This window comes from Drosophila rhopaloa, unplaced genomic scaffold (genome assembly GCF_018152115.1).
Source record: "Drosophila rhopaloa isolate 14029-0021.01 unplaced genomic scaffold, ASM1815211v1 contig_47, whole genome shotgun sequence".
In the NCBI taxonomy this organism is placed as follows: domain Eukaryota; kingdom Metazoa; phylum Arthropoda; class Insecta; order Diptera; family Drosophilidae; genus Drosophila; species Drosophila rhopaloa.
Window position 1 is genome coordinate 1,340,469 of NW_025335142.1, and position 14,253 is coordinate 1,354,721.

The 14,253-nt window shown below is 35.7% G+C and overlaps 1 protein-coding gene across 1 annotated transcript; it reads right to left on the reverse strand.

Annotated features, from left to right (window-relative positions):
- Positions 1–12,985: 12,985 nt before the first annotated feature.
- Positions 12,986–13,467, reverse strand: LOC123038086 (accessory gland protein Acp62F). The gene has a single exon (XM_044461672.1). It carries the CDS (start codon positions 13,423–13,425, stop codon positions 13,141–13,143), a length of 285 nt encoding a protein of 94 aa, XP_044317607.1. The 5' UTR covers positions 13,426–13,467; the 3' UTR covers positions 12,986–13,140.
- Positions 13,468–14,253: the final 786 nt, after the last annotated feature.

Below are 14,253 nucleotides of genomic sequence, written 5' to 3' on the forward strand. Positions count from 1 at the left end.
ACTTTAATTATGCATGAAAACGTGTGCTATAATTCGGTGTTTGGCCCCTATGGGATCTTTCAATTTAAGTGAGTTTTAGTTAAAATATTTTAGGGTTTTGAGGTCAACAACAAATGTTAGTTTAAGCCTTCAAACAGCATTTGGTAGCCACTATTTTTGTTGGCCTAAAAATGCCGAAGGGTATGCGATGCCGCCAAATAATCATATTCAAAATTTGCAAATCAAATCGCACATAGAAAAAAAGGAAAAACAAAATATTTACATGTGACTTATGTATATTAAGAGTAGAAAATAACTTAAAATAAAAAAAAATTTTGTAAAAACATATTTACATATGCTTTTGAACTTTTTCTAAAATAAACCATGTTATTTGGATTAAATGTTCACATTCCCACACTTCGAATTTTATATTTAGTTTAGTGGGTTACCATTTCCTTTCCCAGATTAGCTTTTAAAATAACTTGTAAAGCATAAATTATATTCAGTTTTTTTTAAATTTATGTTATTTTTTCCTCTGTAAACAGGCAATATCATCAATGAAAATGAAGCTGTATCGTCCCTCAATTGGTGGGCGTTCGTGTGGCAAGGAGTCGCTGCAAAAAAGGGACATTTGTTCTAAGCAATTTTCATTCTTTGTATATTTTTTTGCAACATTTATTTACGCCCCCGAACATTGCGCCACGTTGTTCAATTACCGCCAAGAATAATGGTTGCAGTCAACAGAGAAAACAAACCCAATCGAAGAAAACCAATGCGAAGGACAAGAGAATGGAAAAAATGAAATGATCTTCGATGGTTTCAATTGCTGCTTGTTGTGTTCGAAACAAAAACCAAGAAAAAGGAGAAAATTCAACCGGGATAGGGGTCTGGTTTAGTTGTTTCAAAGGTAAAGAAATGAGCAACCCTTTTGTTTTTGGCTGACCTTTACCGACGATTTTGCTCCAACAGCCTTTTGCCCACGCTTTGCATAATTCTTGGCATGCAAATTTTTCAATTGAGCCCAAAAGAAATCAAACAAAAACAAAAATGTCCAAAGAAAAATAAGAGAGACGGTCCTCGTTTGCCAGGAAATCGTTGAAAAAGTGTCGAAGCTGTTGCCATAGCCCCAATTCAGTACTATCCATTCGCAGTCGCACTCAACATCGCATTGTAAACTTTTGTTCAATATATTTTAGCAAGTCTTTACCGGCTGTCGGTATTTCTCTGGTTATTTGATACCCTTTAGACGGTGGGTAAAAATGAGGGACTACAAATCGTTGTTAGCAAATTTTGATTCAGTAAATAAAAAATAATGAAGTAACTAAATACGTTTGACTTTAAAAAATAGGTTATTAGTAACAAAGAAATATATGAAAATAACATTTTTCTTTTCTGTACATTTTGAATGGTATGAAAATTGTAAATGTGTTTTTGACCAAATTTTAACCATGTTATTTAAATTGAAAAATATATATATATAAATATCTCTGTAACTTACAATTTAAAATAAATATATTTATTTTTACTATAATTAAATCTTAATTTATACCGAAATCTTAAATAATCGCAAGGGTATTTACACTTCCGTGCCAATTTCCCGCCAACACTTCAATTTCTTCAATAATACTTTTTTACATTCCGCACTCCACCTCCGAGTGCAAAATGGCAAAGAATGCAAAGGAATAAAAACAAAAAAAATATTTTTTCGGCGGTATCGAGGGGGAAAAGAGGGTGAGCTATAGGTGGAAAGATGGAAAGTTGGGGGAAATGGGGAAAATGGGGACTCCTGGCGGTCTCCTCGACGACGTTTGGGTTCGTGCGGCGTAATATTATTATTTGATAAAGATGCTAAAAGTAACGAAAACACATTTTCTCAGTTAAAAGGGGTCGTTAGGGAATGAAATATGCGCACGTACGCACCAAACAGGACTCAAGGGGGTGCCGGGGGAAAATCGGGTCGCAGGACTGCATATATGGAGGGGTGCCCGATTGGGTGGGGATTTTCCTGCACAGCATGCGAGTTTATAGTCGATTTTTATCACAGTATTTGAATTATTATTTCAGGAAGCGCGCTATTTGCGCAACGCGCTTTTTGCGGATACGCTTTATTCTTTTTTCTTTTACTTATTCTTCTGTCTCCCCATTTTTTGGGTGCGCCTTTTATGTATTTGCATATGAATGCGGCTCGACGACGACGGCAATTTTTTCGTGCGGCGTTGCCTACTATGCGGCTACGTGTTGAAAAATCAGTTGTAATGCTAAAATATTATACGTGGACTCGCCGGAACCGAAGCTCTTTGGCAAAGACCTCTCACATTTTTTCAGGGATGACGACAGATTGATTTTGAGTGTCTCTAAATCAGAATAGCGACATTATTTGGGGGCACAAGACAGAGTTGTAGCCAATGAATTATTTTAGTATCCTGCAAAAAAAAATCTGAATCTTTACATTATTAAACCATTTATTAATATATATTAAACTTGAAACACAAGTAAGACTTTGTACATTTCTTTTATTTAATTTTTTTGTTAATAGAAAAGTGTGTGTTTATATATGTAATTTTGTATTGCTTATTTATCACATGCTTTTGGTTGAAGACAGAAGTAAACATATTTATGATTCTCAAATAATGAAAGAAAATACTTGTCAACACCTAACACCTGAAAAAATATTATATTAAGCTGCAAAGGAACTTTCTTATTTTGCTTTCGGATGTTTAAAGACGATAATTGGGCTTGAGGAAAATGCAAACATTTGGTTTTTAACCTAATATTTTCGTTTGCCATTCACTTAAATCGCATTAGATTATTAAGCATATTGCGCCTGAAGTGATCAATTTCGCATACCTGATTGTTATCCGTTTGTTCTATTCGCCTTCGGTTTTTTCTGACAAATTAATAATATGGAAAGGTAATGGGGAAATGCAAAGTAAACCAAGCTCAGCAATAACAATTGTGAGGGTCCAGGATCGGAGTTGGATCCTAAGTTGGAGTACGGGGCTCATTGCCAGGCATAACTGTTATTGTAAGAGATTTCGTGTAAATATTGCATGTAAACGTCGTAAATAAGGCGCTTTTAGTGCCCGATTTCTTGTGGAGGAGGTATAGGGGTATACTGTAGCCGTAACTTGAGAATCGGGTGGTTATTGTTTGCCCAGCAAACCGCCTGCCGTTCCGGCGAAAAGGTAAATAAAAATATTTTGTGCGTGAGTGCGGTTTTTAAGCTGCGTGAAAATTTCCTCCCCTCCTTTTTTTGGGGTATGGAAATTCGATGATGCCCGTGTGCTTGTGGAAATTTCGGCACCTTTTTTATATGCATTGTCTGTTGGCCGTGGCGCTCCATGTTTTGTTAGCAATGCCTGCGGCAAATTGACTTTTAAGGCATGCCCCAGACCTCCCCCCATTTTTTTCTCTGTGATTTTCCCTCTTTGTTTTCCCATTTTTCGCTTTGTTTTATTTTCCCCACCTTTTTTGTGAGTCTATCATTTGCATTGCTTTGGGCCAAGTTGGGTGAGTATGTCTGAGACCATTGATTGAAGTTTATTTAAAATATGTTTATAAATGTCAAAATGGCAATTATTCAGCCAACGTGTGGGGTCGAATCCCAGAAAAACACATGCAAAAATACTGAGGGGTTGTCTGGGGTTAAGTGCCACTATTAAGTTAAATTCGTCTAGACTTTTATACAGCGTTATTTTTTTTGGGTCACATACGATTAATGCTTTTTGGCTTGGCTATGAGTTTTTGCAGTTGCCGAAAATCCTGTACATCGCCAACATCTGTATGGGTACAAGTTGGTTTTCTATAATTTAAGAAGCTTAAATCAATCACTTGACCTTACTAAACTATTCAACAGTTTGTAAGTCGATTAAGTCGATGGCCGAAGTAAAAATGCTTAACAAATTGTTAAACAATATTTATTTTGTGGCTTCTGAAAATGCAGGAAACCGCAATCAAAGCCTAAAAATCTTAAATAAATTGCTGAAAGTATTCACTTGTGGCTTAGAAGATTAAAAGTTATTTGCCATGGTTTTATTATATTTTTATACTGTACAAATTTTGAGGTAGATTTTCGGTTTCGATTAAAAATTTTAGTAAATGCATTTTCTGAGTAAACTCGAAGTAAATACTATGAATAAATTATTTGCGTACTAACTATATAAAATTCATTCTTTTCGGTTCCATCTTGTTTTACCCTAATAACTTCTTTTAAGCATTTTATATAATATATTGCTTATTTTACATTTAAGACTCAAACTCTATTCCAAAAAAAATATATCAAATTAAATGTGTGCAAATACTGAAACTCTTTAATAAATTGATAAATAACAGTCGTCGGCTGCTATTGAAATTATGGATAAAAACCGCACGCAATCTATAAGCCTGGAATAATGTTAACTACTATTGCTTGCTAACCTCGTGGAAATCCAATCATGCCGCTTGACCGCACTCTCAATTTTATTGGCTTTATAGCAATATTTCCACATTAAGCTTTGCTAATTGCATTCGGCTGGGCCCGAAAAACATCCAACAATACGAGAGATGTACAAAGAAAACCCAACCAAGCGCAGCATAGTATCGGGGCCAATAAAGAAATTTTAATTTCATCATGGCATAGAAAATCATAAACAAATGGTAGTATGCCGAAATGGACAATAATTGGGGGGCTTCACAGGGCACCAATTTGATTTCCCTCCTTGAAGCTCATAAAAGCGTGAATGCATATTTAAAATTTCCCCACCATCTAGCTCTCTTTGAAATACAAATTCATGAGTTGGGAATGAAATATTAAAAGTAGCTCGAATGCTTTTTAGCACTCAGTCAGTCATTCAGTCAATTTTCGTAAAGCAAACACATTTCCCTGTCTGATACTTCATTTGTTTCCGTTTCCGATGTTTCGATGTCAGGGACCAACGACAACAACAAGTCAAACAAACAAACAGCCCAAATAATTATGAATGACAAAAGTTATACAAATAAATAAAAGCAAAAGCAACAAGGGAAATGATTGCAAATTAACAGAAGCAAACAAGCAAATACTCTTGAAGATAGTTGGTTTAAGGGGTCATTTACTGAGTAAAAGATATGTAATGGTCAAAAGTGAGAAAAAAATTTTTAAAAAATAAATAAAACAATAATGTAAAGGCGAAATTATGTTTTTAAAATATTCTCCTCACTTAAGTTAAAGCTAAGAATATTTAGGTATCTAAATAAAATTTACGTTTGAATAATTTAAAGTTGGTAATATTCGATTAAAAGATTTAAATATTGTGCCTTTCATTTTATTACCCTTATGAGATTATAAGCCTTTCAAATTTATGTTATTAGGCCATAGCTATCCGAAAAGTTTTGAGGAAATTTGTCAATATTCGTCCTAAACAAACTGCAGGACACCGCCTCGATACCCTTCACTCATCTCAAATTTCTGTCAAAAGAATGAAAAAAATGATGAGTGCTTTTCAAGGCAATCTCCTTCGCCCTTTCCCCATTTCCACTGGTTTTTCCGACCGAGTTTCAGTGTCATCGCGGCTCGTTTCGCATTTTACAGTCGCTGGCTCATTTATAAATTTATGAGCTCAACTGCCAGGGGAGTTATCGCGTTAAAATGCTTTGCTGTTCCCACTGTACTTTTCCCGGTTTTCCCCGCGACCATTTCCATCTACCCTGCAATACTGAGAAAAAAAACATCGCACAAATATAAATTCTTAAATTTAACATGTTATGCTTAACAAGTTCAGTTGCTCAATTTGTTTAAATGTAATCTTTATTATTTAAGTACTAGGATAAATACAAAAAAGTAAAGTAACTAATTTACGAATAAGTAAAGTAATTGTTTCATTCATTCCGATATATTTTTTTATTTTAGCTTTTACTTTTTTTTTAATTTGAAAATATTTTTACTGGATGGAAAAATCGAAATTTAAAATTTATATATTTTTCTCGGTTTAATTTCAACCTTCTTATTCTTGTTGTTGCAGTGCGAAGATACAAAAAAAGAAATAAAATAAAAATTAGCAATAAAAAGTAGAAAAGCGTGTTTGTTTGTTAACAAGTGCGGGACCAGAATGAAAGAGATGGTAATAGGCAGAAGGAAAGAGAGAGGTAGAGTTGGAAAGAAAGATGACGGCGACATCAAATGGATTTCATGTCACGTTACACAAATGTGCCAAGGAATTAAAAATGTGAGGATAGCAAGTTGGAATAGCAACAGTTGCTGTATTGTAGTTGTTGCTGCTGCTGGTGGAAGTGCTTGCTGCTATTTTTGCTGCTGTTATTGTTGTTGTCCCATTAGCGTGCTGCTGCAGCAAGCTCAAATGCGAAAAGTGTGTTCATTACTCCCAGCGTTTCCCCTTCTCCAAGTCGCAATGAAAATAATTTTCATTTTCGCTTTGGTGCGCCCACTTGCCCAAAAGCTAAAAACACACAACTCTCTCTCAATGTCTCAGTCGCTTTCTCCATTTCTCCTGGCACCCCCCTCCCTTCCCCACCGGTTAACCTTTGGCTCTGGGCGGAAATTTCAATTATTTATTACGCATACGCAGCGTTGTTAGCTTAATGACTAGCTCCGGCAGCAAAGCCCGAAAACTCCAGGCCAAGCCCAAGCAAATGTGATTTAGCCAAGACCAGGGTACACCAAACATTTCCCGCAAAATTGCATATAAATCATAGAGGTTGATCTTTCGAGGGCCTGCAGTCGGAACATTAAGTAGTACGAACATTAAGAGTAAGTTATCCGAGTAATTGTGTTTTGGTGTTCGTCGTGTGGGTACGCATTTGTGAATTAACAATTTCAAATCAGAAAAAATTGATTTTAAAAATTAATATTTTGCTGCATAAATATAAAGTAAAATATTCAAGCTTTAAATAATTTAATGCATAATGATATATAATACTTTTTACTTGTGCAGGTAACGGATATATCCACAAATGAAAAAATGACTTTAAAATGTCGAAAATCTGATTTTTATTTATATCTATTATTTTTATTACCAGTCTAACCCGTATTGCAAATGGTTCAAGCAAGGAGTTTTCGTTTTATATATTTTCTATATGCCGGAGGCAACAGCCTCTTTGGAGTAAATCGAATAATAAATATAGTTACATGCACAGCTTCCCATTTGCAGCTTCCTTTTGCCTTTTTCCATCTCACTGGTTAGGAGTTCAAACTCTGTGGCATAAAAATCGGTCTCATTTTGATTGGCATCGTTGATTGAAACAACACGAATCGTTTTGCTCACCAAATGACTCGCAAAAGGTGGAAGTGAGCTGGTTGCCACCCCTCGTCCTTGCCTTTTTTTGAATCCTTGCTAAATTATTGAGTGAGTGAGCCAGTGAGTGATTGTGTCACGGACTAAAGCCAACTAATTGGATTTGTGCCAGCAGAAGGAGGATCCAGGAAGTGTTTTGACAATTGTCACAATTAAGTTCCGGGGACAGAGGACATGCCAATGTCCTGGACAAGGCCACTTTGCAAGTTCATTGCACCCCAAGGGCCCAGCAACTCCGCAATTATGGGCCCTGTAGGGTTAACTGCGGGCCAGAGGTCGCCGACTGACTGACGAGGAGAATGTTATGCGGCATAATTCACATAAATTATGCAATTTATACGCGATGTACGCTAAGCCTCGAAATGGACACGACAATGCAAATGATATGGCAAATGTGCCAGCAAAAGAACTGCCCTTACACTACAAAAATCAGTAATTATTTCATAAATAATCTATTATTAATGTTAATAGTTTTCTAATTATTTTTTCTTTAACAAAAAACAAAAAAAAAATATTCTTTCGATTCAAAAAATGTAATTTTCGAATCAATTTATTACCTAGGTAAGCCTTAAATTTCATTAAATACTTTAAAAATCTAAAATAGAATATTATTTTTTTTTTGCGTTAAACTAGATGCATAAATATTTTATTCCATAAATTATATTGTTTTGGAAAACTAAGAAGACAAACTACTTTCATTAAAAAGGAATTTTCGAATAAAGCATTTTCCTTCTAATTAAGGGGTTTTAAAATAGAGTTAGGGAGATAATTTTTAGCGGTTTAAAGAATTTTTTTAACACTGTTGAAGGGGTAAGAAAGTGGAATATGTGCTGTAGATACAAATATATATGTAACAAGTTGGCTTTTCAGACTTTTATACACACAAGTGGGGAAGGGTTGAAGGACTTCACTTCTGCACTTCCACAATTGCATGATGACAATTGAGAAGGGGTGACCAAGGGGTGAGGGGAGCTTAGAGCTTAGACATATGCACCATACAAACTCTCAAGCAAACACATATATTGTGGCAGTCTAAAAACGTCAACGTGGCCCATTAGAAAGTGAATAGACAAGGCTCAAGGGTTGCGGGCCCAGAGACTTTGAGGGGAGCAAAGTCCTTGCTTCCCCCCAAAAGCCCTATTTATTCCCAACCCATTCGTAATCTGACAGCTGTAAAGTAGTTGGTGGACAGACAATGACTGCAGCGGGAAATCCCTTGGAGTGATACGGATAAATATATGTATGGTAATAGGACGCAATGACATGATGCAGGAGAATAGAATATGTTTATGGTATGACTTATGGATTTATTGATACAGCTAAGTTGACAAATAACAACAAACTCATTTTAACTAAGCAATGTTGCATAAATGTGTTAACATACAGGATATGTGAAACGTACGCTTTAATAATGACTTCTTAATTTAAAACCATGCTTTCGGTGTATACATGTATTTGATTGTCAACTTGTGTTAGTAAGTTTTATACCGAAACATAAACATAGTTAAATACATGTAAAAACAAGAGAGAACGCTATTGTCGAGTGCCTTGACTATTAGATACCCGTTACTCAGCTAAACAACTTAATATAAATATGCCTTCTTGTGTTTTTTTTTGTTTTTTTTTTTTTTTAACATAATGTGAATTATAGTGACCACAGGAAAAAAGGACAAAAAGTTCAAATTATCAATTTGAATTCGGCGATCTCTTAGTGCTGGCAGCTTTAAAGCACGAGCATCAGCACCAGCGCTGCTGCTTTAGCGCAGCCAGCTTTTGTCCTGCACCAGCAGCTGTGTTTATATTTATGTTTTTGAGTGCAATAAATTAACTAGAAATATTAAACATACATACTTATATTGGCTAAACACATACATTCTTAAATAGTATTATGTATATTAAAGTCTAAATGTTTGCACAACACGAGTAACGGGTATAGCGAATAGCTTTCTTTGAAAGGAGTTATCTTTGCCGGGCAATTGCAACTGTGTACAATGTAAATACATACATATGTATATGCTTACATACATACACACATACGCCATTGTCTGACTCAGACCTCTAATTTGGCTAACAAGATTTGATTTGCATAGTTCTTGGGATATAGTTCGGTATTGACAAATGAAAACCATCGCCATTTCCTTTAATAAAAATCCTTATCGAGAATTAACGTTGACTCTGTTGAGCACCTTGGCCAGCTGTTCCAAAGTCATCCGTTAGATGGCGCTACCACGGGCCATGAAAGGCGAAAATGTGGGCGCTAGCCAGGCTTAAGCGTTTAATGGGTTTTTGGGCGTTAGAGTGGGTGTGGCAAACTTTTATTAGGCCAATCGATATTTATTGACGAAACAAATACATATCAATTAAAATTTTCATAATATCATCAAAACTGTGGCCACAGCTTGTGGCTTGTGGGCGTCAGAGGGGGCGTGGCACCATTTTGAAACAAACTTGCGCTGCGTAGGAACTCCTAAAATCTACATGCAAAATGCCAATCTTCTAGCTTTTATAGTTTCCGAGATCTCAGCGTTCATACGGACAGACAGACGGACAGACGGATATGGCTAGATCGACCCGGCTAGTGATCCTGAACAAGAATATATATACTTTATAGGGTCGGAAACGCTACCTTCTACCTGTTACATACTTTTGCACAAATACAATATACCCTTTTACTCTACGAGTAACGGGTATAATAAGAAAAATGTTTAATGCTTTTAGATACATTTAAATTCCCAATGCAATCATTGCAATGATGTAGGACTTGCACACTGGTAATTCACTTTTACAGTGTGAAACCAATTGTATTAGTCTCACCCAGGTTAATTAGACTTTTGTATATAATTTCCTACCACCATTTCACCCTTCCCCTTGTTTTTCCGCTTCTAAACTGGCTGACTGATTGAAACTCTTTTTTCCGCTTTAAGTGTTAACAGTCCTCTGGGGTGTCCTCACTTTGAACCAGTTCTATTTGAACAAAACGAATTCTCATTTCCTTCTAATTCAGCCCCACACACATACATCGCACTCCCCGCCGCTCTGGAGTTTTATAGATTTATAAATTCAAATATCATGGCCACTGCATCCGCACCAGACAGTCAGACTTTGGGACAGACGGACATTGGGACAGACGGACGGAGGACAATGAAGTCGAAGGAGGCGAGTGGTTCCCGCTGTTTCCACTGCTGCACTGCAGCCTGTTGACAAAAACAACGAGAACAATGCGAACAGCCACACACGGAGCCAAGGATATGGATATAGTTCGGGGGCACTGGTGGGTTAAGGGGCGACATATCTCCGCCGTGGTGACAGCGAAACACTGCAATAAAAGTGGTGGCACGTTGGCACCGAGGGGTGGAATTTACATTTAGTTTATGAGTAGACAAGCGACGACAATAGTGGGGCAGAAGCATCCTTTTCAGACCTCTGCTCCACATTGTGCTCCTTCTGCGTCTTCTTCGGCTGCTTCAGCCGAGCTACTGCTCGTACACTGAGAAAAACTGATACCCTTGAGATCAAAACTAGCCTACATGTCAGAAAATTTGATCAAAGTGTTAATAATCCATGGGATTTTATCAAAAAGTCATAGACTCTATATTTATTTAGTTATTTCTATGACCTCACAACTGTTTTATGTTGTCATATATCTTCATTTTCATTTATTCATTTTCAATTAGATAAAGAACAATTAAATGATTAACATTTACAAGTTTATTTTAAAATAACCTTTTTTCCAGTTTGATTTTTACTTCTCAAAAACAAAAAATAATCTTTTATAATATTAAATTCCAGTAAAATTTTCTTTGAAAATTTCGCGACTCTGTTATTAGCTGATGAGGAAAATGTTTTCAATTCTAAGAAGTTCTATTCTCTGTGTACCATTTTCGCAGCTGTTGTTGCTGTTGTGGACCAAAAGGTCATACACAATGAAATGCACAAATGTCAACATTTAACGGTCAAAATGGTCCCAGCAACAGCCAAGGGGAACTCCCCACATTGGGGGAGTACTGGGCATTGACTGGGCATTGTGTGGCTGCCAGGAAGTGGAATCGCCACAGTCGACCTTAGCCAGCATTTCCAAGTTTAAAGTTTATGGCCCAAAAAAAAGTCGTCGAGGACAATGGACAACACAGAAGCAACAGGAGAGGCAGCCACCGACTCACCTCAATTGGCAGGCAAACTAATCAGGTTGACGGAGAATTCTGGCCATTGGACTTGGGGGCGGAAAGACGGGGGAAAACGGGAGGAGTGGCCGGGAAAGGATGCAACTTTATGACATTTTCCCTATGCACAATACGTGCGAAAAATGCAATGACTGTGAAAGAGGTGCAAAAAATTGTACAATTTATAATATTGTTCAAAATCGGTTTATTTACTACCAATTTATTTCACATCTTAAAACCAAGTTGTGGTTAACATCCCAAATATGCTATTAAAATGTATCCGTTAAGTACATATATACGATATTATTGTTTGCCACAAAATCTGTCTCGACCAAAGCACTTAAAATTTCGAACATATGATTTACCCCACTTTTGAACTACTCCTGCTGGACAATCAGAGTGCAGAACACAGGCTGGAATCTTTTGATTAATTACATATCCTGGCTTACACACACAAGGTCCTCCACAGATCTTTACACAAGGTCCGTCACCACGATATTCGCAGGTTTCAGGACATGCATAAGGACATTCTTTCTGGGTTCCATTTACAGTACAGTCGATCTTACAATCGATAGGTGAAATAAACATCAGAAGACCCCAAAGAAGAAAGACTTTCAAATTCCCCATCGTAGTGCATAAAAGGCACTCGTGGAACTGGTTAATTTCGCAACTAGAAAGATATTTTTATATGCAAATTTAAATGTATTTGCTAACTTTATTTAGCTTGGTGGCTTAAGCCAAGCCGTGAAAATATTATATAACAACACGTATGTGCAATTGAAGTCATTTTAGCTATTTATCAGAAATTTAAAAGCGTATATTAAGGGAATTTTCCAATCTGGCATATTTTTTATATTTTCCCATTAATTAATTCGTGCGACAAACTGTTTTCCTCTCTAAAATAAGTTAAAGGGTTATGCTCAAACTTAACATTAACCTAAAAAAAAAAATTATTTCGATACGTTGTGAGTATTAAACAAAAATATATTTAATTTGCAACAGTACGTAATTTTTATTTAATTTAAGTCACGCACATAATTAGATTAGATTTTTTTTATGGTAGATTTCACCAACTTATGTTAAGATTGTTGTTATCTGTTAGAGAACGTTAACATGAAGTCAAATTGTTCTTAAACCCAAATTCAATTTCTCCAAGGAATGATAATTTTGTTTGGAGTTTTCAAGCTAAAATTTGTTGTATATAAAAACCCCTATCATGAACGACATTTCTTTATATGACTACCACATTACCACTAGAATGCAAAATAAAGAACTAATAATAATAATGAACTCTATAAAGCCTGTTGTGACAAGAACTGTTAAGAAATTTTGTAAACCAAAAATTGAAAGTCGACCTTAGCCAGCATTTCCAAGTTTAAAGGCCCAGGACAATGGCCAACACTGAAGCATCAGGAGCAGCAGCCACCGACCCCCTCAATTGGCAGGCAAACTAATCAGGTTGACAAAGAATACTGGCCATTGAACGGGGGAAAACAGGAGGAGTGGCCGGTACAGGATGCAACTGTATGACATTTTCACTTTGCACAATACTGTGAAAGAGGTAAAAATTGTGGAATTTCTAATATTGTTCAAAATCGTTTTATTTACTACTAATTTATTTCACAGCTTAAAAACAAGTTAACCACATCCCAAATAATATATTAATATGTATCCGTTAAGTATATATATCCGTTATTATTGTAACTAGCAATGTCTGTCTAGACCAAAGCACTTCAAATTTTCAACATATGTTGCACCTCTTTTTGAACCACTCCTGCTGGACAATCAGAGCGCAGGACACAGGCTGGAATCCTTTGATTAATTACATATCCTGGCTTACACACACAAGGTCCTCCACAGATCTTTACACAAGGTCCGACACCATTATATTCGCAGGTTTCAGGACATGCATAAGGACATTCTTTCTGGGTTCCATTGACAGTACAGTCGATCTTACAATCGATAGGTGAAATAAACATCACAAGACCCAGGAGAAGACAGACTTTCAAATTCCCCATCGTAGTGGATTAATGGTACTCGTGGAACTGGTTAATATCGCAACTAGAACGATATTTTTATATGCAAACTTAAATGTATTTATCTTGGTGGCTTAAGCTAAGCCGTGAAAAAAATTATGTAACAACACGTATGTGCAATTAAAGTAATTTTAGCTATTTATAAGAAATTTAAAAGCGTATATTAAGGGAATTTACCAATCTGGCATATTTTGTATTATGCATTTTCCCATTGTTTGAATTGAATATTAATTAAAAAAATTATTTCGAAAAGTTTTGAATATTCGACAAAAACATACTTGATTTGCATACAGTAATGACTACTACATTATACTATGATTTTTAGACTTGTAGTGCCAGGATGCAAAATAAAGAACTGCTAATAAGAATGAACTCCATAAAGTCTCTTGTGACACCAAAAATTTAAATATTTAAGAAGGCTTACATTTTTTTGTCTTATTCGCTGTTCCCACCAACTAATGTTAACTTGAACATTTACTGTAGTTTAGAGTTTCCGGTTATATAAACTTTAATATTGAGAAAATACGTTTTTTTCGAAACTGCAATTTAACTCGACAACAAAACTTAACATTACATTGAGAAATCGGCTGAAAGTCAGCAAATATTTTATTTTTTTCTTTAATTTAAGATTGATTTTTTTAAGAGGCTCAATTTGAATTGAAAAGTAAAATTAAACAGTTTTTGTGCTTTGTGATTTAAAAGGGATATGAATTGCTGAAATTTTAAAAAATTGCTCAAAAACGCGAAAGCTTATACAAATAAATCAAATTACTTACTTAATTATTAAATTTCCGAAATTAAATGAATCTA

Bases quoted from the DNA above. Each gene is read 5' to 3' on its own strand.
- LOC123038086 (XM_044461672.1), bottom strand. From the start codon at position 13,425: ATGGGGAATTTGAAAGTCTGTCTTCTCCTGGGTCTTGTGATGTTTATT.